A 27,986-nucleotide genomic window follows, 5' to 3' on the forward strand; every position below is an offset into this window, starting at 1 on the left:
AAAACTTTTTTTTTTTAGACTGTTGAATCTCAGATCTGTACCTCTGAAACAAATAATGCGATATATGTTAAGAAAAAAAGAAGAAGAAGGTAGCGGGAGGGGAAGAATGAAGCGGGGGAAATCGGAGGGGTAGATGAACCATGAGAGAAGATGGACTCTGAAAAACAAACAGGGTTCTAGAGGGGAGGGGAGTGGGAGGATGGGTTAGCCTGGTGGTGGGTATTGAGGAGGGCACATTCTGCATGGAGCACTGGGTGTTATGCACAAACAATGAATCATGGAACACTTCATCTAAAACTAATGATGTAATGTATGGGGATTAACATAAGAATAAAAAAAATTTTTAAAAAGAAAAACTTTTTTTTAAATCAACTTTTGAGTAGAGTACCATCCTCATGCCCACCTCTAAGGTTGTGCTTGCAATTCAAACAGGATAGGTATACCCCTTCGGCAGTCTTGTATACACAGACACTCCCTGGCTTAGTTTCCTACAAAAAAAAAAGTTTTCATCCAATAGCAAAGTGGCACTTTTTTTGCAAATTTCAAAAAGATTAAATGCTGAAATAAAATAGAAATAGATACTGTGCTTTTGTTGGGTATTTGAGTTGACTTAAAACTTTTTTATCCCTGGAGGAAAAAAAATCCATGAGGAACACAACAGTGGAAAGTGGCGCCTATAAGTATTGGCACTAGAAGCTCCAGTATTATCCCCCCCATAACCATCCGCGACATTGATTTGAGCTCAGGTGCGTGACCCGCGTGGCTTTCTATCTTCTTTTCTGCAAGGGAAGACTACGACAGTGGGTAATAGGAACCTCCCTTTTCCTTTTCAGTCCTGTTTTCTCCCACAACTACTTTTCCTGGAAAGCAGACCACGGCTCGACCCCGAGAGAGGCCCGCGACCTACCAGACACCCCAAGGCTAGATTCGGGGGGGGGGGACGGAAAAGTCTGTCCCGCAAAGTGGGTGCCCAATTAAAAGAGCCCACATTTGCTGAGTGTCTACTGGATCCCAGTCCTCTGAGGTAGGCATTCACTCCGGCCCCATTTTCAACTGGAAGTGATGCCTGCCTCCTGGTGAGGACCCACAGGGGGTCCTGGGGAACCAGCCAAGTGGGTCCCTGGCGGCGCGCCATCTAGAAATCAAACTCGAGCCAGCAGGAGGTGAAAGAGTTTATTGAAGCTATAGAGAGTGCAGGTACAGAGTGCCTGGGAGACTCAGGCGAGGAGAGAGCCCCTTGCTTGGGGTCTGGGGGTTTTTTAATTGAGGACTGTGGTCTGGTGTCGGGTCCTCGCAGGCATCCGGGCACCCTGGAACAAAGACGAGGGTCCAGGTGTTATTCCTTAGAGCCAGGTCTCTTGGCCCCGAGCTGTGTAGCGCCCGCGGTCTGATAGCTTCCGCGGGGTCCTTCTCCCCTATTCCTTCCTTAGATGTTATCTATTCCAAAGAAATCATTAATTCCTGCCCCTTACAAGGAGGACGTACGCTATTTGCATGATGAGGCATGTGTAAAGTGGAGGTGTAGGCAGAAAAAGGAACAAGAAGCAGATTTTATGGAGTGCTTCAGTTTCCCCGTCACAGAAGGAGGAAACAGGCTTGGGAAGTTGAATGACTGACCCCAGAGCCACCCTGACAGACGGCCGGGCAGGGATTTGAGCTCATGCGATGGGACACCCAAAATCGTGGCCAGGCCAGGGACAGCTAGTCTATTTTATCCCGACTTCCGGCTACCATACTGCCGTGTCTGCGACACAGCGCTTCACTGCCTCCGAGTCCCCGACCCTCACACCCGAACAGCTGACACCCGGACACCACTGAGCCCGCGGCGCCCCGCCAGCCAGGCTGCTTGGAGAGGCGGGCCCCGGCGGCCAATGAGAGCCTTAGGCGCTCCGGGCGTCCGCACTCAAGCCAATAGGAGCCGGGCAAAGACACCTGGGGCGGAGCCAGGACCCGCTGTTGGCCAGAACTCCTGCCACTCCGGAACTTCCTGCGGGTCAGACTCAGCCCGGACCTCGCTGCGGTGCTCAAGTTTATCCAGCGTGACTGCCCTTTCTCTTGTTTTCTTTGCCCCTCTTCCTTCCCCCCGCCCCTTTTTAGGGGGTCATAACTCTTTAAGAGAAACACTGAGCAACAAACGTTTTAACATGCCAGCCCTGTGAGGTAGGTGCTATTATGGCAGATGAAGAAATAGCCTTAGAATGAAAAGACTTGGCCAAGACCAGAATTGGGGAAGTTTCCAGAAGGAAACTGGAAGCAGGGCCCCTGGCTCCTGCATTTACGTACATATTGAAAGGTTAGCCATTTAAAATGACTTGGGGAACCTCTGTCACGTGCAAGGCGGAGGAATGAAATGAAATGAGCGGAAGAACTTTACATTTCGGGTGGGGAGACGGACAAACCGCCAAAAATGATGTGAGTGAGGTAGAAAGTACCAAGTGCTGGAAGCATATCCATTTGTTCATCCAACAGCTATCTTAATATCTACCATTTGCAGCCTCCTCCAAGCACACAGATCTCTAGATGGAATTCAGACAAATAATTTGGGTGGGGAGAGTGTCACATTTATTTTGTTTTTACACGAAAATGAATATAGATAACAAAAATCGTCATTCATCCCAACATACAAATAACATCTGCTGATTTAAAAAGAAAGAGAAAAGATGATTTTGAGCTATGCCTCGAATGGAAAGGACATCCAATTAAGAGACACAAAGAAGGGCAAAGGGGGTTGATCAATATAACTAAGGAATGAGTGCAGGGAATGGAAGTCTAAGAGGAATCCAAGACAGCTGCAGTCTGGGGAGTGGGCGGCCAAGGGTGCTATAGATAGAAATAAGGAATATGGAATTTGGATATGAAAACATGACATTAAGGATCTCTTCCTAAGGAGCATGGCGCCAGGAGCTTTGGAATCCAAGAAGACCTGGGTTAAGTGTCACTGAAACACACCACTAAAGACAGAGGTTCAAATAAGGTATGTATTATAACCAGAAGCCAGCTCCCTTGCTTCAGGAACAACTTAAAAGAGGAGATGTGACTTCATATAATGACTTAAGGAGCTTTGTGCAGCAATGTATCCAAATATTTAGAACATCGTCTAAGTACTCCTTTGGACTTGAGGGAACCCAGTAAAGCTGGGATCAAGCAGGTGGGATGAGTCCAAATAGCTTCTGAAAGGTGAATTTCCAGTTATTTTGAAAAGGGACAGGGTTGGCGGGTAAGAATCTGGGCAACAGAATAGACTGATCTAAAGAGCAGAAAGTAGATTAGTGATTGCCTAGAGCTGGGGGTGGGGTGGGGTGAGGACTTAAAATGGTAGTGGGTTTCTTCTGGGGGCAAAAATGTTCTAAAATTGATTATGATGATGGTTGCACAACTGTGAAAATACACTAAAAACCATTGAATTGTACATTTTCAATGGGTGAATTGTATAGTATGTGAATTATATCTCACTGAAGTTGTTATAAAAACAATCAGGGTAGGGCGCCTGGGTGGCTCAGTTGGTTAAGCAACTGCCTTCGGCTCAGGTCATGATCCTGGAGTCCCTGGATCGAGTCCCGCATTGGGCTCCCTGCTGGGCAGGGAGTCTGCTTCTCCCTCTGACCCTCCCTCTCATGCTCTCTGTCTCTCATTCTCGCTCTCTCAAATAAATAAATAAAATCTTTAAAAAAAGAAAACAATCAGGGTAAAAAGTCAAAGGTAGGAACTGGTGTTATGTGAACTTAGCTGGTGGGTGATGGGGGGCTCCACTGGTCCCGAGAGGGCTCTGAAGGGGTCAGGGGAACAAAGATAAAGGCAGAAACAAAGTTGCCCAATAACTTGTTCATCTTTCTTCTCATTACACCCTTGAATGTGTAATACCGTGAGCTACAAGGGGATCAGGAAGGGACAAATGGGAGGGAGCTCCTTAGAAGGGCAACTGGTTTGGCATCAAGAGATGGGCGCAGCTTTTGAAGATGGATGCTCAACTCACATATGGAAGAAAGGAAACTAGATTAAACAGGAAAAACGTGGAGCGGAGAAGCAGGAAAGGAAAAGAAGTCTAAAGAGAAAACAGAAGAAGGAAGAAGCAGAAAGAAGTGGCTTTTTTGCCCTTCTTCATAAACGCAGACCTTAGCATATTCTGCACCAGCCGCCAGGGTTGTCTCTGGGCTGGCCGCAGCCCCAAACTGAATGAACACTGTGGACATTTTTTTTTTTTTTAAATAAGGAAAAAGAGGAAGGGAGCTGTTAGCATTTATGCTTGTCAAAGTGATACTAGCCCACACTTGTAGAGGATTTACTATGTGTCAGGTACCATCCTAAGAGCTTTATGTGTATACATTTATTTAATCCTCTCAACAACCCTACAAGTACTATCATCATCACTTAAAATGAAGAAACTAAGGCACAGAGTGGCAAAGCAACGTGTCCAAAGTGGACAGTTAGTAAATACCAGAACCAGGACTTGACCCCCAGTGATCTGGCGCCAGTTTGTGCTATCAACCACTACACACCCCAAGTCCTCCAAATAATGTTAGCACAGTCATTTAAATGCCACAGCTCCAAGTATAATTCCAGAATGACTCCTTTTTCTTCATTTACAAAATAAGGTTCTTCACTACCCTAGCAATACCAGAGCATCGCACAGCAACCTGGTCTGACAGTAGTCATCCTCCCCATTTCAGAGTTGAGGAGACTAAGCCTCAAAGAGGCTGAGGAAATTTCCTAAAGTCATACAGTTCATGAATGACAGGGTCAGCATTGGAATTCGACTCTAACATCCTCAACGTTTATACTTGGAAGCAGTTTAAAAAACGCACACATTGGGGTGCCTGAGTGGCTCGGTCGTTAAGCATCTGCCTTCGGCTCAGGTTGGGATCGAGCCCCACATCGGGCTCCTTGCTCAGTGGGAAGCCTGCTTCTCCCTCTCTCACTCCCCTTGCTTGTGTTCCCTTTCTGTGTCTCTGTCAAATAAATAAAATCTTAAAAAACAAAAAACAAAAAAACCCACATACATTGGGGCACCTGGGTGGCTCAGTCAGTTAAGCACCCGACTCTTGATCTTAGCTCAGGTCTTGATCTCAGGGTTGTGAGTTCAAGCCCTGCATCGGGCTCCACGCCCAGCATGGAGTCTACTTACAAACCAACCAACCACACACATAGTTGTATATTTATTTGGCAGTGGGAAGAAACAATAGAAATCTACTCTTCTTTACTGTCTTGTCCTATGAACCTGTTTCTACAGTTCAAATGTTTTTGGGGTGCCTGGGTGGCTCAGTCAGTTAAGCATCCAACCCTTGGTTTCAGCTCAGGTCACGATCTCAGGCTCATGAGACTGAGCCCCATGTCAGGCTCCACGCTCAGCGCAGTCTGCTGGTCCCTTTCCCTACCCCTCTGCTCCTCCCCCACCTCAAATAAATAAATCCTAAAAAAAAAAAAGTTTCTGCTAAATAACATTAGCTTTTGAACTTCTAGAGTAAGTGTCAAAGAAAATGGCACAATCCGTCAGTCATCTTCTTTTGGGTTGTATCTTACAAATATCACCCAAACATGAAGTGTTTCCTTATATACAAAACGAATAGCTGCTATGCTAACCTCACAGGTGGATCAAAAGAACAACAGAATATAGATGTGATTTGTTATATATTAAAGGATGTTGTATGAAGACAATAAACAGAGTCCCAAATCTTCCCCTTAACAGCCAGGTAGTTTTCGGTGTTACTAATTTCCATATTTGTAAAATGAAGGATAAATGCACCACATATAGAAATACTAGAAGGACAAATGGACAACATACTGAAAGCACTTGGGGAAGTAGTTTGTACAGATGAATCCTGGATATGCGTTTATGACAAAAATAAATATGCTGGCCTTTTTTCTTTTTTTTTTTTTAAAGATTTTATTTATTTATTTGAGAGAGAGAGAGAATGAGGGACAGAGAGCATTAGAGGGAGGAGGGTCAGAGGGAGAAGCAGATTCCCCGCCGAGCAGGGAGCCCAATGCGGGACTCAATCCCGGGACTCCAGGATCACGACCTGAGCCGAAGGCAGTCGCTTAACCAACTGAGCCACCCAGGCGCCCCTGGCCTTTTTTCTAAGAGTACTTTCTTCTTTGTCCAGAATTTGACATTATTCATTTCATAGGTAACAAAATAAGAGCTATTCATAGTACATTAGATGGGAAACAACATTGATAAAGTACTATAGTCACTAAATTCTGTGGATGTTTGCTCTGGAAGGAGCTTTTGGAGGACATCCTTTCCGGTTTTCTGGTTTCTTAGATGAAGAAACAAAATTCTCAATCTGGAAATCCTCAAGCCTTCTGAAGCTCAGACTTCAGAAGTGGGGAGGGGGGCAGAACCCTAGTTCACTGGGTGCACATGCCCCACTTTGAGGAGGGTATAAATTGTTCTTTTCCCACCCTTTTTGAACATTTACTTCCAAAGCCCAGGTGGTAATAGCAAGGTGGAAAGAGAATCGGCAAGAGTGGCTGTAGGGATACAAAACCACTTATACCGCTTGGAGGGAGAGGCACCAGGGAGAAAAGGTCACCATGTCACGATGACTTTCCTGAAAAGCCACTGCCATCATGGGACACACTGCCATACTCATGACAAAGGCCATCTAATTGGAGTGAATGGGAACATGCTGATGGTGTGATATGGACCCTTTAGGCTAAACAATCAAAAACTGTTTCAGTAACAGAAACCTTCTTGTTCTCAGCTCAGTTGTTTAAAATACAGTAATGCAGGATCACAGAAACTTAGAACTGGAAAGGAATTAAGGAATCACTAGCACTACTAATACATGGATGAGGAATTAGGTCCATGGTCAGACAGCAGACTGAGGGCTAGAGATTGAGACTTGTGACTTGGGATCCTACACTCTTGTAGATCTGCTCAAGGAGCTGACCTGCAGGCTCTGCCTGAATTTGATGTAGCTCCAAGATGCTTACTTAGCCCAGGAACCGTTAGGTAGTGACTGACCATCTATTATTATATGCCACCTGGGACCGCTCCTTCTATTCAGAGGGACAAGGTTGCGAACATGGAACAATTATAAAATTAAGGCTGCAAAGCTTTAAAGTTAACTAAGGAGGCAAGTTTATTTTTTAAAGATTTTTTTTTAAATTTATTTGACAGAGAGAGAGCACGAGCAGGTGGAATAGCAGGCAGAGAGAGGGAGAAGCAGGCTCCCCGCCGAGCCAGGAGCCCGATCTGGGGCTTGATCCCAGGACCCCAGGATCACGACCCGAGCCAAAGGCAGTCGCCTAATCAACTGAGCCACCCAGGTGCCCCATAAGAAGGCATAGTTTAAAAGACCACTGAAGGCTGGAATGGTTAGGGAAGGTTTGAGAAAATGTGACTTGAGCTGTGCTTTAAAGCAGAGCTTTCTGACCAGCTTTGATTCAGCCCACCCACAATTTGTTTGTACTCCACTGTGATGACCCATAGTGGGTTGTTCCCCCCCCCCCAAACTCGGGAGATTTCATATGAAAATCCCAATTTTGGAGTATCATGAAAACTGCAACACTAGGCCTATATTCACTTTAGCAATAAGGGCAAGAGCTGAGAGGCATAAATCCTCAGCTAAACACCCACAGTTCATTCTCATTATGCCCCTGACTCCTTGGGCAGTCAATGTGCTATTCATGTTTTGGGAAATGGGAAAGACAGCCCAGATAGGAGAATAAGACACAGAAGTGAAGATGAGTGGGTATGTTATAGGGTGGGGGAATTGCTTTCCAAAGGGGAAAGACGTGTTTCCTAGCCCAAGACACATACCCGACTCTAGTATTAGTCTGGTGAGAGCCTGGTGCAACCATCTCAGTAAATAAACAAAAATAAAGTGTGTGTTGCTGGTAAGTCAAGAATGCCGACTTCACATACAAAGGGCAACATACTCATTTTCCTTCTACTCAGTATCTTCATTTTGGCATGTTTAAAAATACAAACTTTTTTTTTTTTTTTAAGATTTTATTTATTTGTCAGAGAGAGAGAGAGATCGCACAAGCAGGGGGAGTGGCAAGCAGAGGGAGAAGCTGGCTCCCACTGAGCAAGGAGCCCTATGCGGGACTCAATCCTAGGGTCCTGGGATCATGACCTGAGATGAAGGCAGATGCTTAACCAACTGAGCCACGCAGCATCCCAAAACACATTTTAAAATTCACACAAAATTTAACAAATTATAAATTTATTATAAATGAAAAGAAGTATAATTTGTATTGCATAATTACAACTGACTTGCTCTTTCTGAACCCCATTATATAGCACTGGTGGTAAGAGGTGTAGCTACTCTTTTTCTCCTAGTCAAGTTTGTACCCTACTTGGCTTAATATATCCCAAGAGCTCTTCCTATTCTGGATTCAGCTCTTCCATTAGACTCACAGTATTCCAGTGCACATTTTCACAATCAATGCCCCAAACAGCCCATGATATTCAAAGGAGTCCATAGAAAAGAAAAAAAAAAAAGCCCTATGTCTGCCTGGAAATTCATCCTAACAAAAGGTTAAGAGGTTCTTATAGACAGTTTTTGCTTGGAGGACCACAATTCAAATTTACAAAATGTGCCTAACAATAAAAAAGGCTAAGAAGCACCACTCCAACTATCCTGCTATGTATTCATTTGAAGAGCTACTATTCAAACCATGGTTCTTGGCCTAGTCTCCATTACCTCTACTTTCTGTTAAATACCCAGAGAAAAATATTACAGTGCTTAGAATACTTAGGAAGCTCACAGACAATCTCTTCCTTTTAGGTCAAGTTTAGCATGCTATAATGATATTTGGCACCACCCAGTGGCAATCTTTTCTCATCTATGTGTGAATAAATAGCAACTTTGCAAACTCTTGTCGTGGCAACAAAGAATACCTCAATCAATGAATAGAGAATAGAATAACGTTGCAAATCAAACAAAAGAAGTTTTTTTTTTTAAGTTACCTCCTTTGAAAAGTTCAGATCATTTTAACATGGTTTTCCCACAACAAAGATCTTAGGTAATTTAAAAAAAAAAGAAATGTTAAAACGATTATTTTCTTCTTTAAATGTATAAATATACTGGCTTTAATATAAAATTACATGTTGGAAGGGCCCATTTGTAAGGGTATTTAATTTTTCTTATGGGAAAACAGTAAAGTGTCCATACATTAGTGCTTTAAAAATGTGAGAGAGAGAAACTCAGAGCTTTTTCTAGAGAAGTGTCCCAATTGTTAAACTATAATTATTTCTTCTAAGAAAATCAAGTGGAATACAGGATGGCTCTGTCCCACAGGAATCTAAAACACAACCTCTCTTAATGTATATATAGAAAATTGGGGCGACTGGGTGGCTCAGTCGTTAAGCAGCTGCCTTCTGCTCAGGTCATGATCCCGGGGTCCTGGGATCGAGCCCCGCATCAGGCTCCCTGCGCAGCAGGGAGCCTGCTTCTCCCTCTCTCTCTGCTGCTCCCTGCTGGTGCTCTCTCGCTCTCTGTCAAATAAATAAATAAAATCTTTTAAAAAAAAGTTCTGTTCTGCAAATCTCCATGTATCAACAGATACTGTAGAATTTATATCACGGGATCTTCTGAAAAGGAAGAGGAAAAAAACAGTTCTTCATAGGTGGGAGTTTTAGGAGGTTATTTTTGTTTTGTTTTGTTTTTTGGTATCTTTTTTTTTTTTTTTAAAGATTTTATTTATTTATATGACAGAGAGACACAGCGAGAGAGGGAACCCAAGCAGGGGGAGCGGGAGAGGGAGAAGCAGGCTTCCCGCGGAGCAGGGAGCCCGATGCGGGGCTCGATCCCAGGACCCTGGGACCATGACCTGAGCCGAAGGCAGACACGTAACGACTGAGCCACCCAGGCGCCCCTGTTTTTTGGTATCTTAAATGTCAATGATCACGAAAACTTCTGGCTTCTCTTCATTATAGACCTGCATTGCTGAGTAGGTTATTGCCTTGACTTCAGTTCCCTAAAGCAGGGGTTAGAGAAAAAACAAGAAAGAAAAAGTGAACATCGAAATCAGAATTATTTATTCTAGCAACAATTGGCAGAAAGGCCAAATGTTACTATTATTCTGAAAAACTAAAAAGCCACATGAAACAAGTAGCTACTTGTACAGCACTCCCCACTCATCCAGCAACAATGCAATGTGTGCACAGGGAAAGCGAGCTGGCTGGGCGGTTAAGGGCTGCAGCTCGAGGCCTGGCTTTGTTCCCGCCTGGCTACGGACGCTGTCTGACCTCTCCAGCACCCGCTTTCCCGTTTACCAAATGGCTTGAGTGGAGGAGCCCAAAGCTCTCCTACTGCCTGGCTCAGGGCTCCTCAAGACCTCCTGCTTGCAGTGTGACCCGGGCCCGAGGAACACAGACTCTTCTCTCCTCCTCCGCTGCCCACTCATTTTATCATGGGGTTCTCTCTCCATGTGTTTGATACATGACAACCCCTCCTCCCCTGCCCCAGTTTAGAACCCCAGGATTAGACATCCTCTTAGTTCCTTCCTGTTCTAGAAAAGAATCTACAAGAATTCCGTGTAGTGCGAAATGTCTCGGGCAATAGGTGACTGGCATTTGCTAGCTCCGTGGCACAAAAGAAATCTGATGATTTCGCAGACAGATTTGAAAGGCACCCACTTTTGCTTTTTTTCCCTCTGCCCTAATCACCTGGTGAAACCACAACCTAAATCCAGTTCAACTTTCTGCCTATAGCAGCACGCACCATGCTAACTGGTTATCACCTGAAATCATGTCCACAGTCTCAGAAGGGTCCTCAACCTACACTTGAGACCTTCTCACCCTCTGAAACCATTACTTTGCATCTTCACCACCAGCATCCCTCCCTCATTCTCACCCTCAGGCCGTGCCTCCTAGAGAAAACAGGAGCAGTCAGGAAGAACTGGCTCATCTCCCATCAAATCTACCATCTCCTGCGTCTGTACTCACATGAGCTTTGCCTCCTGTTACAACGAATAGCCCGGCCCTGGACACTCTGTCCCCTAACCCCCTTACCAACTTAAGGTCTTTGCTCTGAAATTATTCTCTCCCTCTCCAGCATGATCCATTTGCCCTGAGTTCCTAGATCACTTCCACATAGACCACACTACTGCTGGTGCTACAAAACCTCTTCACCGAAACAAGACAAAACAAAACAACCTTTCCCTTCCCCACCACATTCCCCTCTGGCTATTACTGGTCTATCCAGTATGTTCCCTTTTTCTGCAAACTCTTTGAAAGAATTGTCTCAATGTGCTGCCTCCACTTCCCTCTCTCTCATTCATTCACTCTTTGACCCACACATCTTTCCACTGATTAGTAAATCCATGGTCAACTGTCAATCCTCATCTCACTCTGAGCAGTCTCAAGAGCATTTGCTATCTGGCTTTAGGGCACCCTTCTTCTTTTGCTCCCTCTCATGAGGCTCTCCTTCTCCTTTCCTTTTTGGCTCTGTCTCTTCCAAAGTTAGTGCCCCAGAGCTCAGTCCTCACCATACTCTCTCTTATCTACACCTCCCTCCTTGGTAATCTTATCTAGTCCTATGGCTATAAATATCGTCTATTCAGTGATGGCTTCCAGATTGAGATCTCCAGATCCACCTATCTCCCAAACAAGTCATCCTACAGACAGGTGCCTATTATTATGTGACATCTCCATTTAGATACCTAATATACACCTCAAACATAGTATGTTCAAAAGAAAGTTCCACTGTGTCTTTTGTATTATAATTCACATGGCCCCCTCTCCTGGTTTCTCTTCTTTAATGCTTCTCTCCCAAGGTTCCCTCACCAGACTTCATTTCATCATGCTGTGCTTGAAGAAATGATACTGCAACTCCTAGAAGAAACCTGGAGTCCTCAGTCACCCTGAACTAATTTAGGTCTCCCTGGCCTAAACAGAGGGGTCAGCAAACTGCAAATCACGGGCCAAATCCAGCCCGCTACCTGGTTTTGTACAGCCCCCCCGCCCAAGAATGGCTTTTACATTTCTAAATGGTTGGGGGAAAAAAAACCCACAAAAGAATATCTCATGACATTTGAAAATGATATAAAATTCAGATTTCAGCGGCCATGACGTTTTATTGGATTACAGCCACAGTCGTGCATCTCTGTGTTGTCTACGGCAGCTGCAGTGTTACAACAGAGAAGCTGAATACTGCTCTTCTATCACTCTTGTTCCATGAAGCTTCAAACATGATCTAGCCCTTTACAGAAAGCATGTGCCTGCCCCCATTCCTCCATACACATCTGACTGGTATAGAGTAAAGCCACACAGGGTGGCAAATACAGAATCTGGAGATGCACAGAAAGTAGAAGGTGCTTTAGAGAACGAACATTCAGTCCAACACCTTCATTAAAGGGAAAGATACAAAAGCTCGAAAAGGCAAAGGGACTTTTAAGTCTCACAAAAATCTGTAACAAACCTGTCCCTAAAACCCAAGTACTGACTCCTAACCCACCAAGTCAGATGTGTGTAGTCCCAGTGTTTAGACATAACAGGGTCAGAGAAGTCTGAGGAAACCTTATGACTTTACACCATTTTATTAGAACTCACTGAGGTTTACCGTCATATACTGACTTCATGGTGAGGAAGTATAAAATGTTTTTAATGGCTGGATTTAAAAACATACCTGAGGGTGCTTGGACAATGAAAATTCTTCTCCCCACCTTGAGAAGGAAAATTAAGACATGATTAAGACTTCCAAGATTTAATATTTATTTATCCTTTACATATTTTAAAATAAACCTTATCAATGTGGTTAAGCTATGAGAAACTAAAAGAGATGGGAGGGCTAAGGAAGCTATTAATTTCAGTTTGATTGCCAGTAAATACAGCTGTTGAGGGACTTATGTGCTATAGCTATTTCAACAAGGTTGATGGTTGCCGTAAAAAAAAAAAAACAAGTGCCCTTGTACAGTGTGCATGTGGTAGATTCTTAATATACATTGTTTAATGACTATTGTTTTATAATAGAGTAGCATGTTCTAAATTTTCACTGTATTCAAAGCTACAGAACTAATTAATTACTATCTCCTATTGCAGAAAGCAGGTCTGAGTACTGCAGAGACAAAATACATGCTGTAGGATTAATATCTTAAATCGGTTTGCATTTTATAACTTTTCAGAAAATGTCCATGGCCTGTATACAGAAGGCCCTAGAAAGGTACTCTCCTAGAACCTGGGATAAGTATCTTCTCTGCCTTCAACACAAATGTGACTAGAGATCACAGGAGAAGCAGTAGTGGTAGCAGAAAGAACAAAGCTTTGTGTTTTTTTTTTTTAATGATTTATTTATTCAAGAGAAGAGGGAGAGAGCAGGGCTCAGGTGGGTGCCGAGGGAGGAGGAGAGGGAGAGAGAATCCCAAGCAGACTCTGCCAAGCGTGGAGCCCAAAAGAGGGCTCGGTCCCACCTTGAGATTATGACCTGAGCCAAAACCAAGAGTCCGACGTTCAAGTGACTGTGCCACCCAGACACCCCGAAATAACAAAGCTTTAAAATTCTGTTCAACTATGCATTAGCTAAGTACCCTTGGAGAAGCCGGATTCCTTACCCATTTAAAAAAAAAAGAAAGAAAGAAAAAAGAAAAGGAGGGGAAATAACAAAAGACCTCATTTTACAAAAAGAAACAAATCAAATTCAACATAAAGTGGAAAAAAATGGACTTTATATAGAAATAACCTAAAAGATATCCTTAAGTGACTGAAGAGATTTGGGAAACACCAAGTCCAATCAAAGAGATCTAATCAAGTGTTTGAAACTCTAGAAGGAAAAGTGTAATTTGTTAACAGAAGGAACCAGTTTGAACAGAGTCCAGGTGTTAGGATCTACAAGAAGGATGCATCAGTGCTTCCTGTCACCCAGCCAGGCTTCATGCAAAAAAATTTTACACTAAAAATCAATAAATTGGGAATCAGTTTCAAGAACCAGTATCAACTTCATTCTGACAAATTTCTGGTCCTCCAAAGCTGAGGACCAAAACCCTTGCTCCTAGGGCTCATAAAGCTTAACCTGCAGAGCTCCACTGGGATGCAACTGGACCTCTGACTTCACATTTTTGTCTTCCTGCCTCCTAGGTTCAGTGCAGATTTTTAACAACCTTCATGACTTGCTACTTAAAAGATTTTCATATATGTGCTGCCAAAGCGAGCACAAAAAGATTTTCAAAACATACCCAATTGACCGTAATTTGAAATTTCTTTGATCAATTTGAAGTACTTTCACTTCCTAAAGAGGAAAAAAAAATTTAATTTAAAAAAATGCTCATAACAGACCATCTACTAAAATATGTCTAATAATTGTCAAAATACTATGTTGTACACCTGAAACTAATATAATATTGTATATCAACTATACTTTAAATTTACAAAAATATGTCTAGGTTATCCCCTTTCCTAGAAAATAATAGCATACTATTTCTCTGAAGCAAAGAAAATTAAAATGTTAACTAAAGTAGAACAAATGAAATATATTTCAAGGAAATAAGGCTTTTTCGTACATATTCAAGGGAAATATTCTTGAAAAATGTACAATCTAAAAACATGAGTCAAAAAATTTCTCTGTAAAACAAAATAGGATGATACAGGATTTCAATCATTCTCAGCCCATTTGTAAATAACACTGTAGGCTCTTGACCTCTGTAAGACAAGTGACCAGTTAGAAGAATGTATGTAGTGAGGCTGGGAAGGGAGAGAATGGAGGGGTGTGGAAGCAAGGAGGGCCCTGTGTGTTAGGTTAACAATGATGTTGGAGAGGGGTTCCCTTCTCGAGGTTGATGGCAGCAAGCAATATCCATTTGGCTTTTCCCTTTTCATGTTAAGGAAAGCTGAGAACAATTTTTAAATTTAGGCCAACATGGCAGAACTACTAAATTTCGCATGGGGACAAAGGAACACATGGATGGACATAAATATAGTTCAAACTTGGGAGACATAAAAAGTGTGGGTGACGATAGCAGGTCCATTCTTATCACACAATCCTGATTAGTGACAAGTATATGGTAAGAGATCTAAATATTACAAAATGCATATACATAGGTCAAGTCAGGTTAACCAAGTCCCTATTTTCTGCAAATCAGTATCATCTTATGTATCCATATGGCTTGGCTTTGCATCATGTGTTCTATTCTCAATCACTTTTTCTTTTAAAATCCGAACTAAGAACCCATTGCTCAGTAAAAAAGAAAAACCCTCGCTTACCCGGGGTATGAAGAATTCATCAGCACTGAACTTATAAAGCCACTCATCCAAAAAGTGAAACAGCAGAGACTGTAAGTCATCTCCTACAAAGGATCATGAAGAATCACGATAGTATGAGGTTTAATAATTCTTGTCTCTAAAAACTTGTTTGAATTTAAAAGTGCAAGGAATTTCTTAGGCTAGCCAAAAGAGGAAGAACAGGCTCATGAATTAATTTTGTTGTTCTTATTGTGAAAATGTACTTAACTTATGTTGAACACTGCAGATTTGCATGACAATTTCTTCCGTGTGAATAAATTGGTTACCTTGGGTTTCTACTTCTACTGTTTGCAGGGGCTCCACAGTCCCAGTATCTGTCATGTAACCAAACATGGCCATTGCACATTGTTCAAATGCTTCCTCCAGAGTATCTCCCCACGCATGTAACCTAAGGAAATACATTTATGCCCTGTGTAATAAAATCTACAGCAAGAGAGAAAACTTGACAGCAAGGTCAAAATAAAATCAGCATGATAAATACAAATCCAAAGGCCTCAATCAATCTAATGGCATGGAAACCAGGTTCTTTTAAATCATCATTTTCATGTTGTGAAGGAACCAAAATAGGAAGAGAGAATTAAAACTAGGGACAGCAAGATTAAAACATCAGACTTCCTATTTAAGAACATGACTTCAAAGGCATAAATTGCAGGTGTACTCACTGGACATCTGCTGTATGATCCAAATCTGAGGGAAAGAGGGAAAAACACATTATGTCATTAAACTTGACTAGCAGATCACAAGAAACTCTAGTTCATTATTAAGAACATTATCCTTGGGGCGCCTGGGTGGCTCAGTCGTTGGGCGTCTGCCTTTGGCTCAGGTCATGATCCCAGGGTACTGGGATCAAGCCCCACATGGGGCTCCCTGCTCTGAGGGGAGCCTGCTTCTCCCTCTCCCACTCCCTCTGCTGTGTTCCCTCTCTCGCTGTGTCTCTCTCTGTCAAATAAATAAATAAAATCTTTAAAAAAAAAAAAAGAACATTATCCTTTGGGGCGCCTGGGTGGCTCAGTTGGTTGGGCGGTTGCTTTCAGCTCAGGTCATAATCCCAGGGTCCTAGGATAAAGCCCCTGCGTTGGGCGCCAAACTTAGCAGGGAGCCTGCTTTTCCCTCTCCTTCTGCCCCTCCCGCGGCCCTGCTCATTTTCTCTCCCTCTCAAATACATAAATAAAATCCTAAAAAAACCCAAAAACATTATCCTTTAAAAGCAAGAAAATGTGGGGCAAGCTTCACCTTTTGCTATCCATTTATATAAGAAAGTTAATTGCTTTCTTAAAGGTTATTTTTTTTAAAGTCAAGATTTGTATTTTTTTTTTAAAGATTTTATTTATTTATTTGACAGAGAGACAGTGAGAGAGGGAACACAAGCAGGGGAAGTGGGAGAGGGAGAAGCAGGCTTCCCACTGAGTAGGGAGCCCCATGTGGGGCTCGATCCCAGGACGCTGGGATCACGAGATCATGACCTGAGCTGAAGGCAGACACTTAACGACTGAGCCACCCAGGCGCCCCAAGATTCGTATTTAAATAACAATTTCTAGGAGGCAGCAGGGCCAGGAGCTTCAAGGTGATCTAAAATGTCTAATACATTGTAGTATCTCAATAATGCCATTTCCTGCCATTTGTTACTTTTCCTCAACAAATCAGTATCTTTTCTAAATATCTGCTGTGTGAATGATCAAAATTCTAGGAACTACTTCATCATCAAAGATATAAAATTCCAGATTTCTCTGTCTTACCTTTTCATGAACATCTAACCAAATCCTATACAAAATAGGTTTGTCTTTTTAAAATAAGAGCCAAGTTTTTTATTCGTTGATTTCTTTCATTTGAAGTACTCCTCAATGATACCCTTGGCTAATAAAGTGGTTTTAGAAAGTAAACTCTGCAATATGTTTATGAGCTTTTTCCTGATATCCCCACCTAAAAGTAACAACCGCGCCTATCACAAACTCCCACTGGATCTGCATCTCAACATTTCGCAGTCTATTCTTCACTGGTATCATGACTTCTATCAGTTCTTCCCACTTGGGATCATAGAATATTCAGGCTAGAAGGAAGCTGTGTAGCTCATTTATTATAATTCCTTCACTTACAAGAAGAAACCTGGGGCGCCTGGCTGGCTAGGTCTGTAGAGTATGCGACGCTTGATCATGATCATGAGTTCAAGCCCTATGTTGGGTGTAGAGATTATCTAAAAAAAATTTCTTTTTCAAAAAGGAAAAAACCTGCAAAGAGATCGTGTGACTTGTTAAAGACTACTGTTGATTAGAGGCAAAGGTGGGCCTAGAGTTGAGAAGTCCCAAGCACCAGGCTAGTAGACTTTACACCATAACATATAGTCTTCTGGTGGCACTCAAGGTTCAAATTCGTCTCTAATTCACTCAAAAATATTCTTGTGGACTTAATATGTTTTAGGCACTAGGAGATGACCAGGAGAGAAGAAAACAAGTTAAACAAAAAGGTCAGGTGTTAACGCTAGAGAAATGAACGCCTGTGTCCAGAAGGCTCACAGCAATTTATTCCCCCAAATTAAAAACTGAGTATCCACCTATAGAACAGATAAACAAAGACACAAGGCGGTACTGCTCAGTGATAAAATAGTGCGACCTACCGACTCATGCATTAATATGAATCTCAAAAACGTTAAATGAAAACTGCAAAACTCTCAGCACCTAACACCTCTATCCAAAATTTCTGTACCAAGAGTGGTCCAACTTTAGCACAGATGGGCTTCTAACAGCATAAGCCTTGCTCCTAGAATCACCCCAGCCCGAGCGCCATTAGACTACCTGCTGGAGAAAGCGCTACACAGCCAGAATTTACTGTTTGTTCCAGCCAAAACCTGACAATAGGCCCTTAACCTCCCTTTCTTACAGCATTTACTAAAAAGGGCTTACAACAGTGAATATTTATCTCTTACAACTCAGCAGGGTCCTTCTCAAGGACTCCACAGCCATTCCTTTGAAATGTAATTATCTGGAAGGACTCCCAGTCCCTGTGGGAGGATAGAACCCGAACTTCGAACTTTGGTAACTGCCTGCTAACCATACTGTAGGCCTAATTGAATTTACAGACTAACCATTAGTGGTTTTTCACTTCTCTGACTCTACTGAGCTCCCACTCTCGCCTCTTCTGCATTTGCCCTTTAAAAGGTCCCATCACCTCTGTGCAATTCGGAATGGAGCTCAGCTCTTTCTCCTACTGTAGTTACTGAATAAAATCCCATTCACCACTTAAATGTCCAGCTGCATTTATTTTTGATACTGAGTGAAGAAGCCAGGCATAAAAGAATCTATACCGTGTGGATCCACTTGCATGAAACTCTAAAACAGGCAAAATTAAGCTCTGGTGATAGAAATCCAAACTGTCTGCCTCAAAGTAAGGATGTGGGGGCTTGCAGGAAAAAAGCAAAAGGGAACTTTCTAGGGTAATGGAAATGTTCTATAGCCTGACTGAAGTTTGGTTACAATCCAATGTATAACACACTCCAGTGAAAAATACATGTATGTATCTGTTTACTGAACTTTTTTAAAAAACATTTTTAAGTAATCTCTACACCCACTGTAGGGTTCGAACTTATAACCCTGAGATAAAGGGTGGCATGCTCTGCCAACTGAGCCAGCCAGGCGCCACCAATCTCATCAAAAATATCTTTAGGGCACCTGGGTGGCTCAGTTGGTTAAGCGACTGCCTTCGGCTCAGGTCATGATCCTGGAGTCCCGGGATCGAGTCCCGCATCGGGCTCCCTGCTCGGCGGGGAGTCTGCTTCTCCCTCTGACCCTCCCCCTCTCATGCTCACTCTCTCTCTCATTCTCTCTCTCAAATAAATAAATAAAATCTTTAAAATATATGTATATATCTTTAATAACTGGGAAACTGTCAAGCTCATGATGGTATATACAAGTTTTCCAAAATTTGAATTTCACTCAAAACCTTGAATTTTATCATTGCCAACAAGTATGGTGTTATTTTCCTTGATGTGACAGCACTTTATTTAAGAAATTATCTGCCAGGGGCGCCTGGGTGGCTCAGTTGGTTAAGCGACTGCCTTCGGCTCAGGTCATGATCCTGGAGTCCCTGGATCGAGTCCCGCATCGGGCTCCCTGATTGGCAGGGAGTCTGCTTCTCTCTCTGACCCTCCTCCCTCTCATGCTCTCTGTCTCTCATTCTCTCTCTCTCAATAAATAAATAAAATCTTAAAAAAAAAGAAAAGAAATTATCTGCCAAATATCCCTGTCTGAATAACAAAAACACAGCTCACGGGCGCCTGGGTGGCTCAGTTGGTTAAGCGACTGCCTTCAGCTCAGGTCATGATCCTGGAGTCCCGGGATCGAGTCCCGCATCGGGCTCCCTGCTCAGCAGGGGGTCTGCTTCTCCCTCTGACCCTCTTCCCTCTTGTGCTGTCTCTCATTCTCTCTCTCAAATAAATAAATAAAATCTTTAAAAAAAAAAAAAACACAGCTCACAGCTCCATTACACAGGTTCTTTTCCTCAAGGTAATCAATACTTTGACAACCAGCAGAAACACTTTAGGCATAATTTCCATTTTGTTTCACAGAACATTAAAAAGACATGTACTCAGTGGTCAAGATTTAATAAAACTGACAGTCCTTATTGATTCATCAAGGACATCTTTAAGTCAAAATGACTTTTTTCTTTTAAGTACAAGAAGGTAAGGAATAAAGTGACTCCCAGCAGAGTCTGGTGCTGCTGCCTCAATCTGTCCTAAAAGGACAGCAGTTTTACCCCCTCCGGTGCTTCCACACCATCAGCGCAAATATCAACACAGTAAAAGAGCAAATAGCTCAGTATTATTATGAAAGTAGTTTTGACATCACAGATCCTCTGAAAGGGTCTGGGAAACCCCCGGAGGGTCCAAGGACCACACTTTGATAACTGAAAACTATGGAAGAATAGGAAGTAAATTTAACGTGGACTGAGGGGTTAAGAATTCCCAAAGGAAACAAGACTTAACACTGTAAGAGCCAAGAGACCAAGGGTGATCTGAATCTGTTTGCTCATTCTCTTATTCCCAATTTCTGCTCAGTGTCCGATACACAACAGGTGTTCAATCATATTGCTGAATGAATAAACGAGATGGTAACTACGCTGAGTCTAAAAGGAAAAACAGCTACATACAGGATAAGCTTGGGAGGAGGTCTGGGGGCCATCTGTGGAAAGAAATGAAACTGGGAGAAAATACAGACTAATCTCACACTACATCAAAGACTGTACCAAATGTTGGCAAGTAGAATCCAGGATGATCAAGTGGGATTTATTCCTGCAATGCCAAGATTCAATTATTAGGAAACAGATTAATGTAACTCATATAAATATATGATCCGCTCCATAGATATAATCATGAAACATATCATAAAAATATTAACAGGATTTTTGAGCAAAAGGATTTTTTCTGTACAACAAATTAAAAAGTCAAACTATCTTTCCTTCTTCTCTCATTCTTAATTGCTATATTTACTGAATGTTTTTGTGGTATAATAAAAATATATATTTGGTCTTTGTCCCTGGTTTCTGGCAAAGCTCCTAAAACGCTTGGATTTTCCTAAGTGATAGGAGTGTCTTGTTATTCATTAATTATCCCCTCTGTCCACACCTGAGTCTATGCTTTTAAGGTTACTCAGGATAGGGCTCCTAGATAGCCTTAGAATGGGGTGGTCGGGCGCCTGGGTGGCTCAGTTGGTTAAGCGACTGCCTTCAGCTCAGGTCATGATCCTGGAGTCCCGGGATCGAGTCCCACATTGGGCTCCCTGCTGAGCAGGGGTCTGCTTCTCCCTCTGCCCTCTTCCCTCTCGTGCTCTCTGTATCTCATTCTCTCTCTCTCAAATAAATAAGTAAAAAATAAAATCTTTAAAAAAAAAAAAGAATGGGGTGGTCACCAGGATGATCAAACACAGATTAAAGAGAGGGAACTTTCAGCCCCACCCCCTCACCACCAATGAGTATGTGTCTGGCCTGTGGAGGGTGGAACAGGAGACTAAGCTATAGACACGTAAAGAGATTTGGAGAACATCCCATTGATGAACTCATCAAGGTACTAGGAGGATGACGAGCCCAGAGGGGGTATGGAAGCTCCAAGCCCCTCTCCCCATATCTTGCCCAATGCATGGCCTCCACTTGACTGTTGCTTAGTTGTATCCCCTATAATAAAATAGTAAAACCAAGTAAAGCATTTACCTGAGTTCGTGAATTGTTCTAGCAAATTACTGAACTTGAGCCCAAGGGGGGCTAGAGGGGATACGTGGGAACACCAGAAATTGCAATTGGCTAGGCAGAAGTGTAGGTAGCCTGGGTGGCCCATTTGGGGCTGGTGTCTGAAGTGGGAGCAGTCCTGTGGAACTGAGCCCTTAACCAGTGGGGTCTGTGCTAATTCTGGGGAGTTAGTGTCAGAATTGAATTGAATTGATGGATACCTAGTTGGTGTCAGAGAACTGGAAAACTGCTTGATGTGGAGAAACCACACATTTCATGTCAGAAGTAGTGTCAGCAGAGGGTGCCTGGGTGGCTCAGTTGGTTAAGTGTCCAAGTCTTGATTTCGGCTCAGGTCATGATCTCAGGGTCATGGGACTGAACCCAGAGTCGGGCTCTGGGCTCAGCGAAGAATCTGCTCTAGATTCTCTCTCCCTTTCCCTCTGCCCCTCCCCCCAGCTCTCTCTCAAATTAGTAAAATCTTAAAAAAAAAAGTGGTGTCAGAGGAAAGAAAACAGATGTTTTATAATGCATATATTATGATAATACAGTAGAGCATACAAAATTCAAAGTGTGCAATGAAAAAAATTTGGAGATGATGGCCCAAGAGTATCAACTGAAAATTATACTGATAAGAGAATTCCATAAAAAGGCAGTGTAAAAAATTATACAACTCAATAGCCTTCACAATTTTAATCAATTAACAGGACAGACAGAGATGACAGCATGAATAAGGATCATTTACATTTACATCAGAAACAAAAAAGATGTGGAGTGCCTGGTTGGCTCTGTTGGTAGAGCATGCAACTTTTTTTTTTTTTTTTTTTTTTTTAGAGCATGCAACTGTTGATCTCAGGGTCATGAGTTTGAGTTCCATGTTGGGACACAGAGATTACTCAAAAAAAAAAAAAAAAAAAGGAAAAAAACAAAAAAGATGAAATACCTAAAAATAACCTTCTCAAGATACACAAAATAAGATTTGAATACCCTATTCCTGGAGAAAAAAGCTAATGTAAATATTAAAGCTTTAATTCTCCCTAAATTCATAATTAATATGAATGAAAAAATACCAATAGTAATTTTTTAATCTGTGGGGTTTTTTTTTTTAAAGATTTTATTTTTTATTTGACAGAGAGAGAGATAGCAAGAGCAGGAACACAAGCAGGGGGAGTGGAAGAGGGAGAAGCAGGCTTCCTGCCGAGCAGGGAGCCCGATGTGGGACTCGATCCCAGGACCCTGGGATCATGACCTGAGCCGAAGGCAGACGCTTAACGACTGAGCCACCCAGGCGCCCTGTGGGGTTTTTTTTTTTAAGTTTTTATTTAAGTAATCTCTACACCCAATGTGGGGCTCAGCACAGAGCCTACTTAGAAATAAATAAATAAATAAATAGGAAAGGAGGTGAAAAGGTAGCCAAATATATGCCACTCTGGCATAAAGATTATTTTGAGCTGAAGACTAATGAGAGAAGATACAAGAAAAACTCTGCTTTCCCCACTATATGCCTAAAACATAATTTTGTAAAGGTGCTCCCCATTGCCTATCAGCAAGGAAATTAATCATCAGAGAAAACTCTAGACCCCTATCCACCCAGAATCAGCACCAGAGGAATCAACATAATAAAGTTTCCTAGCTAGCCCTCATCTTCCATTAGTTCCCCCATATATTTATCTTCCCACGATTGGCTGCCCCACAAATACAAAGTACTTTTCCGTTGTCTTGTCATTTCTCTACAAAATTACTGCTCCTGTCAAGATGCTATGTAAGCTCAAGTTCTTCATTGCCGAAGCTGAGTGATGTATACATGGAAGTCATTAGTTTTGTCTATATTTATCTGTATACAGAAAAAAAAGCAAGAATGGCAAGAAAGGGGGTGGCAAGAAAGTGCCTAGGTGGTTCAGTTGGTTAAGCGTCCCTGTCTTAATTTCAGCTCAGGTCATGATCTCAGGTTGTGAGATCGAGCCCCACGTTGGGCTCTGCACGGGGCGTGGAGCCTGCTTAAGAGCTTAAGATTCTCGGGCGCCTGGGTGGCTCAGTTGGTTAAGCCACTGCCTTCGGCTCAGGTCATGATCCTGGAGTCCCTGGATCGAGTCCCGCATCGGGCTCCCTGCTCAGCGGGGAGCCTGCTTCTCCCTCTGACCCTCCCCCCTCTCATGCTCTCTCTCTCTCTATCTCATTCTCTCTCTCAAATAAAAAAAAAAAAAAAAATCTTTAAAAAAAAAAAAAAAAGAGCTTAAGATTCTCTTCTTCTGCCCCCGCCCCCCGCCAAAATAAAAAAGAATGGCAGGAAAAGGGCAAATAGTGAGGGGAGAGTGTCCTACAAGATATTAAAAGATAGAATAAAGCCTCAATAATTAAAACTACAGCACTGGCACATAAAAAGAGACAGAACAAAGGAACAGAATAGTTAAGTCCAGCTACAGACCTAAATATAGGTAGGGGAATTCTGTATATGAGAAAGATGTCCCATTTCAATCACAGGGGAAAAGACAGACTGCTGAAGAAATGAAGTCAGAACATCTGGTAAGTCACCTGGAAAATAATTAAATCAGATACTTAATTTCTACCTTACTCTAATTCTGATGTATTGAAAATTAAAATGTTAAAAAAAAACAAAAAAAACTAGAAAAAAGAACAATCTATAACTATTAGCAAAAATATGGTTCTCACAAATATGAGCAAGAAAAAGCCAAACATAAAAGGAAGACATACTGGGCGTGCCTGGCTGGCTCAGTCAGTAGAGCATGTGACGCTTGATCTCTGGGTTGTGAGTTCGAGCCCCAAGCTGGGTATGGAGCCTACTTAAAATTAAAAAAAGAAAGTTAGAGAGCGCCTGGGTGGCTCAGTCGTTAAGCGTCTGCCTTCGGCTCAGGTCATGATCCCAGGGTGCTGGGATCGAGCCCCGCATCGGGCTCCCTGCTCGGTGGGGAGCCTGCTTCTCCTTCTCCCTCTGTCTACCACTCTGCCTACTTGTGCTTTCTCTCTGTCAAATAAATAAATAAAAAATCTTAAAAAAAAAAAAAGAAAAGAAAAGAAAGTTAGAAAGAAAAAAGGCATACTGTATAATTCCATTTATAGAATGCACAAAAACAGGCAAAGCTAATCTATGATGTTAAAAGTCAGGCTAATTTTGGGGGGGGCGGTTCTGGCTGGCTCAGCTGGTGGAGTGTGAGAGGCTTAATCTGGGGGTTATGAGTTCAAGCCCCACGTTGGGTGTAGAAATTACTTAAAAATAAAATCTTAAAAAAAAAAAAAGTCAGGCTAATGGGAGCAGGGAGAATGGTGGTGATTGGAAAGGAGCATGAGATGGGCTGCTGGGATGCTGTAATATTGTTTATCTATCTGGTCAGTTATACAGGTGTATTCAGTTTGTGAACATTCACTTATGATATATGCACTCTTCGGTACATGTATTATACTTCAATAAAAGTTTATTTCCAAGCGCGCCTGCCTGGCTCAGTTCATAGAGCATGCAACTCTTGATCTCAAGGTGGTAAGTTCAAGCCCCACATTGGGTGTAGAGCTTACTTAAAAAAAAAAATTTTCATTTCCAAATGTACTAGAAGAAAACACAGGAGAGTTATTTTACAATCTCAGAGTGGGCAAAGCCTTCTTAAGTACGACTTCCCAGAAGCCATAAAAAGTTAATAAATTTCACTACATAAAAATAAATTTCTAGAGTAAAACAAACAAAAACAACCCAATAGAAAAATGGGTAAGAATATGAATGTACACATCCCAGAAAGGGACATAACAAATAGCTCCACACATACAGAAATATGTTCAACTTCACTTATAATAAGAAAAAATGCAATTAATATGACAAGATATTTAAATTAGAAAAGACCAAAAAGTATGGTTATGCAATAAATGGGTAGAAGTGTGAGGAAAGAGGCACGCTCATACAATGCTAGTGAGAGTATAAATTGGCATAACCTCACTGGAGATCAATTTAGCAATAACTGTTAAAATTAAAAATATACATATCCTTTGACAGAGCAGCATAACTTCTGGAAATTCACAGATATACTTGCACATGTACAAAACAATAGATGCACAAGTATATTTACTGCTGCATTGTTTCTAATAACAAAAGACTAGAAATAACATAAATGTCTATCAACTGAAATTGGTTAAATAAAGTAAATGTTAGAACATCTTTGCATGTATACATGAGAAAATGGTAAGGACTGTTGATGTTGACCTGCAGAGTAAGACTAGATGGTCGGGAATCAGGGCTAAGAGAAAGACTTTCACACTGTATACCTGTTGTACTTTTTGAATCAGATACAAGACTTATTTTTTTTTTAAAGATTTTATTTGATACAGAGAGAGAGAGCACAAGCAGGGGGAGCGGCAGGGAGGCAGAGGGAGAGGGAGAAGCAGGCTCCCCGCAGAGCAAGGATTCCGATGCGGTGCTCAATCCCAGCACTCTGGAATCATGACCTGAGCTAAAGGCAGCCGCTTAACCGACTGAGCCACCCAGGCGCCCCGATACAAGACTTATTGAAAACTGTTTTTAAGGGACGCCTGGGTGGCTCAGTCGGTTGAGTGGCTGCCTCTGGCTCAGGTCATGATCTCGGAGTCCTCGGATGGAGCCCCAGTAGGGATCCCTGCTCAGTGGGGAGTCCGCTTCTCCCTCTCCCTCTGTCCCTCCTCCTCCCCGCTTGTGATCGCAAGCGGGCGCACTCTCTCTCACTCTCAAATAAAATCTTTTAAAAAACTGTTTTTAAGAGAAAAATGAGCAAGGGAGATATGTGGGTTCAGAACCCAGTATGCCATGGTAAATAAACTCTACAAAGGACAAAAGAAAATTAATGAGATTTTTTTTTTAAAGATTTTATTTATTTATTTAACATAGACACAGGGAAAGAGGGAACACAAGCAGGGAGAGTAGGAGAGGGAGAAGCAGGCTTCCCACCGAGCAGGGAGCCCGATGCGGGGCTCGATCCCAGGACTCTGGGATCATGCCTGAGCCAAAGGCAGACGCTTAACGACTGAGCCACTCAGGCACCCCAAATTAATGAGATTTTATTTTATTTTTAAAGATTTTATTTATTTATTTGAGAGAAAGAGAGACAGAGAGCATGAGAGGGAAGAGGGTCAGAGGGAGAAGCAGACTCCCCGCCGAGCAGGGAGCCCGATACGGGACTCGATCCAGGGACTCCAGGATCATGACCTGAGCCGAAGGCAGTCGCTTAACCAACTGAGCCACCCAGGCGCCCATTAATGAGATTTTAAAGTAGAAAAAAAGTCAGATTTGTGCTCCCCAAACCATAGCAACCTTTAGGGAGTATAACTAAACGTTTATATAGAAGATCAGAATCTGCACTATACTTTCAGGTGTATTATCTCATTTACTCCTCAGATGAAGGAACTAAGGTGCAAAGAGAGCTTATCTGATTTGCCTTAAGTTAACAAAGCTGTTCATGGCAAAACCAGGTCTTTTTACTAAAAACACGATCCAGGTCAATCACCAAGTTAGCAATTCCCTACTCAACTTTCCTTTTTTTTTTTTTTTAAAGATTTTATTTATTTATTCATGAGAGACAGAGAGAGAGAGAGAGAGGCAGAGGGAGAAGCAGGCTCCCAAAGAGCAGGGAGCCCGATGCGGGACTCGATCCCAGGACGCTGGGATCATGACCTGAGCCGAAGGCAGATGCTTAACCATCTGAGCCATCCAGGTGCCCCCCTACTCAGCTTTCTAAGTCCTCTAACGTAACCACACTCTAACCACCCCACTGTTGGAGATACATACGGGCGACAACCCGGCAAACGCTTGAAAATATGGTTATCTTTAGAATGAATACACCGGTAAAATTCCCACAAGGTAATGTGAGTAGGTAAATGCAGAAAGAGTTCAAGAGACTGTAAATGTGGCAGCCCAGTTTCCCCACTCTCAGACCAGGTGGCTTTTTCCTTTAGCATCCCCCAGACAGGGACCTACAATACAGGGCGAAACGGGATCAAGCCTGAAGCACCTTACGGGGTAAAGCGGAAAGCTAGGCCGGAAGACCTGGGAAAGGAGAGAGAGCATGAGAGAAGTGAGCCACCTACTCACACTCGTACTTCCGAATGACTGGAGGATACTTGGCCTTTCTCGCCTTCTGCTCTTCAGTCAAATTGTAATCTCGAATATCTTCCTCTTCCTGCGCCATGATTGCAGCACTAGACACTCTACTTCCGCCCTTCATTAGCCAGACTTTGGATCTGATTTGCAACTTCCGCTCTAGACTCCGCCCCCATTGGCACGCCCCCTTAAAGAACCAGGACTGCATTCTCGCCGATGTACTTTATACCCTAAGATTTCTGTCCTAGGGCCTGCCGCTGGGAGCACATCTTTAATAGGCTTAGACCCTATTTTCTGCGTTTACTTCATCCGTTCTAAGAAATAAGAAAAAAGAAATCGGAGGACCTAGGAGTAGGGAGACACTTGAACTAGACACCCCTATGTCTGAGTGGTTGGAAGCCTTTTCTTTCCGCCTCACTCCCAGAGTTGTTAACTAGACCCGAAAGCATCCTATATTTCTCATCTGAGTATTTTGACAGTGTCGGGAGCTGAACGGCCTTTAAGAAAATGGCTGCCCCCTGG

The 27,986-nt window shown here is 42.5% G+C and overlaps 1 protein-coding gene across 8 annotated transcripts; it reads right to left on the reverse strand.

The window, feature by feature from the left end:
• Positions 1-1,213: 1,213 nt before the first annotated feature.
• On the reverse strand, positions 1,214-27,962 carry ZBTB8OS (zinc finger and BTB domain containing 8 opposite strand). Of its 8 annotated transcripts, none has more exons than XM_021683660.2 (7): positions 27,456-27,962; positions 15,850-15,874; positions 15,454-15,575; positions 15,149-15,231; positions 14,125-14,177; positions 12,582-12,618; positions 1,214-1,310 (listed from the first exon to the last, which is right to left on the reverse strand). In XM_021683660.2, exons 1-7 carry the CDS (start codon positions 27,670-27,672, stop codon positions 1,260-1,262), a joined length of 588 nt encoding a protein of 195 aa, XP_021539335.1. In that variant the 5' UTR covers positions 27,673-27,962; the 3' UTR covers positions 1,214-1,259. The 8 variants fall into 8 exon arrangements, with proteins under 8 accessions (XP_021539335.1, XP_021539334.1, XP_044770405.1 ...); XM_021683659.1 differs by lacking the exon at positions 1,214-1,310 and adding an exon at positions 9,774-9,930; XM_044914470.1 differs by lacking the exons at positions 1,214-1,310; positions 15,850-15,874 and adding an exon at positions 9,774-9,930 and having other exon boundaries at positions 27,452-27,962.
• Between the last annotated feature and the right edge of the window lie 24 nt (positions 27,963-27,986).

This window comes from Neomonachus schauinslandi, chromosome 4 (assembly GCF_002201575.2).
Source record: "Neomonachus schauinslandi chromosome 4, ASM220157v2, whole genome shotgun sequence".
Classification (NCBI taxonomy): domain Eukaryota; kingdom Metazoa; phylum Chordata; class Mammalia; order Carnivora; family Phocidae; genus Neomonachus; species Neomonachus schauinslandi.

Bases quoted from the DNA above. Each gene is read 5' to 3' on its own strand.
- ZBTB8OS (XM_021683659.1), bottom strand. From the start codon at position 27,672: ATGCAGTCCTGGTTCTTTAAGGGGGCGTGCCAATGGGGGCGGAGTCTA. The intron at 15,576-15,849 runs GTGAGTACACCT...GTATTTCCTTAG, and splicing joins GATCATACAGCAGATGTCCA to GTTACATGCGTGGGGAGATA. The intron at 15,232-15,453 runs GTAACCAATTTA...GATCCTTTGTAG, and splicing joins AGTAGAAGTAGAAACCCAAG to GAGATGACTTACAGTCTCTG.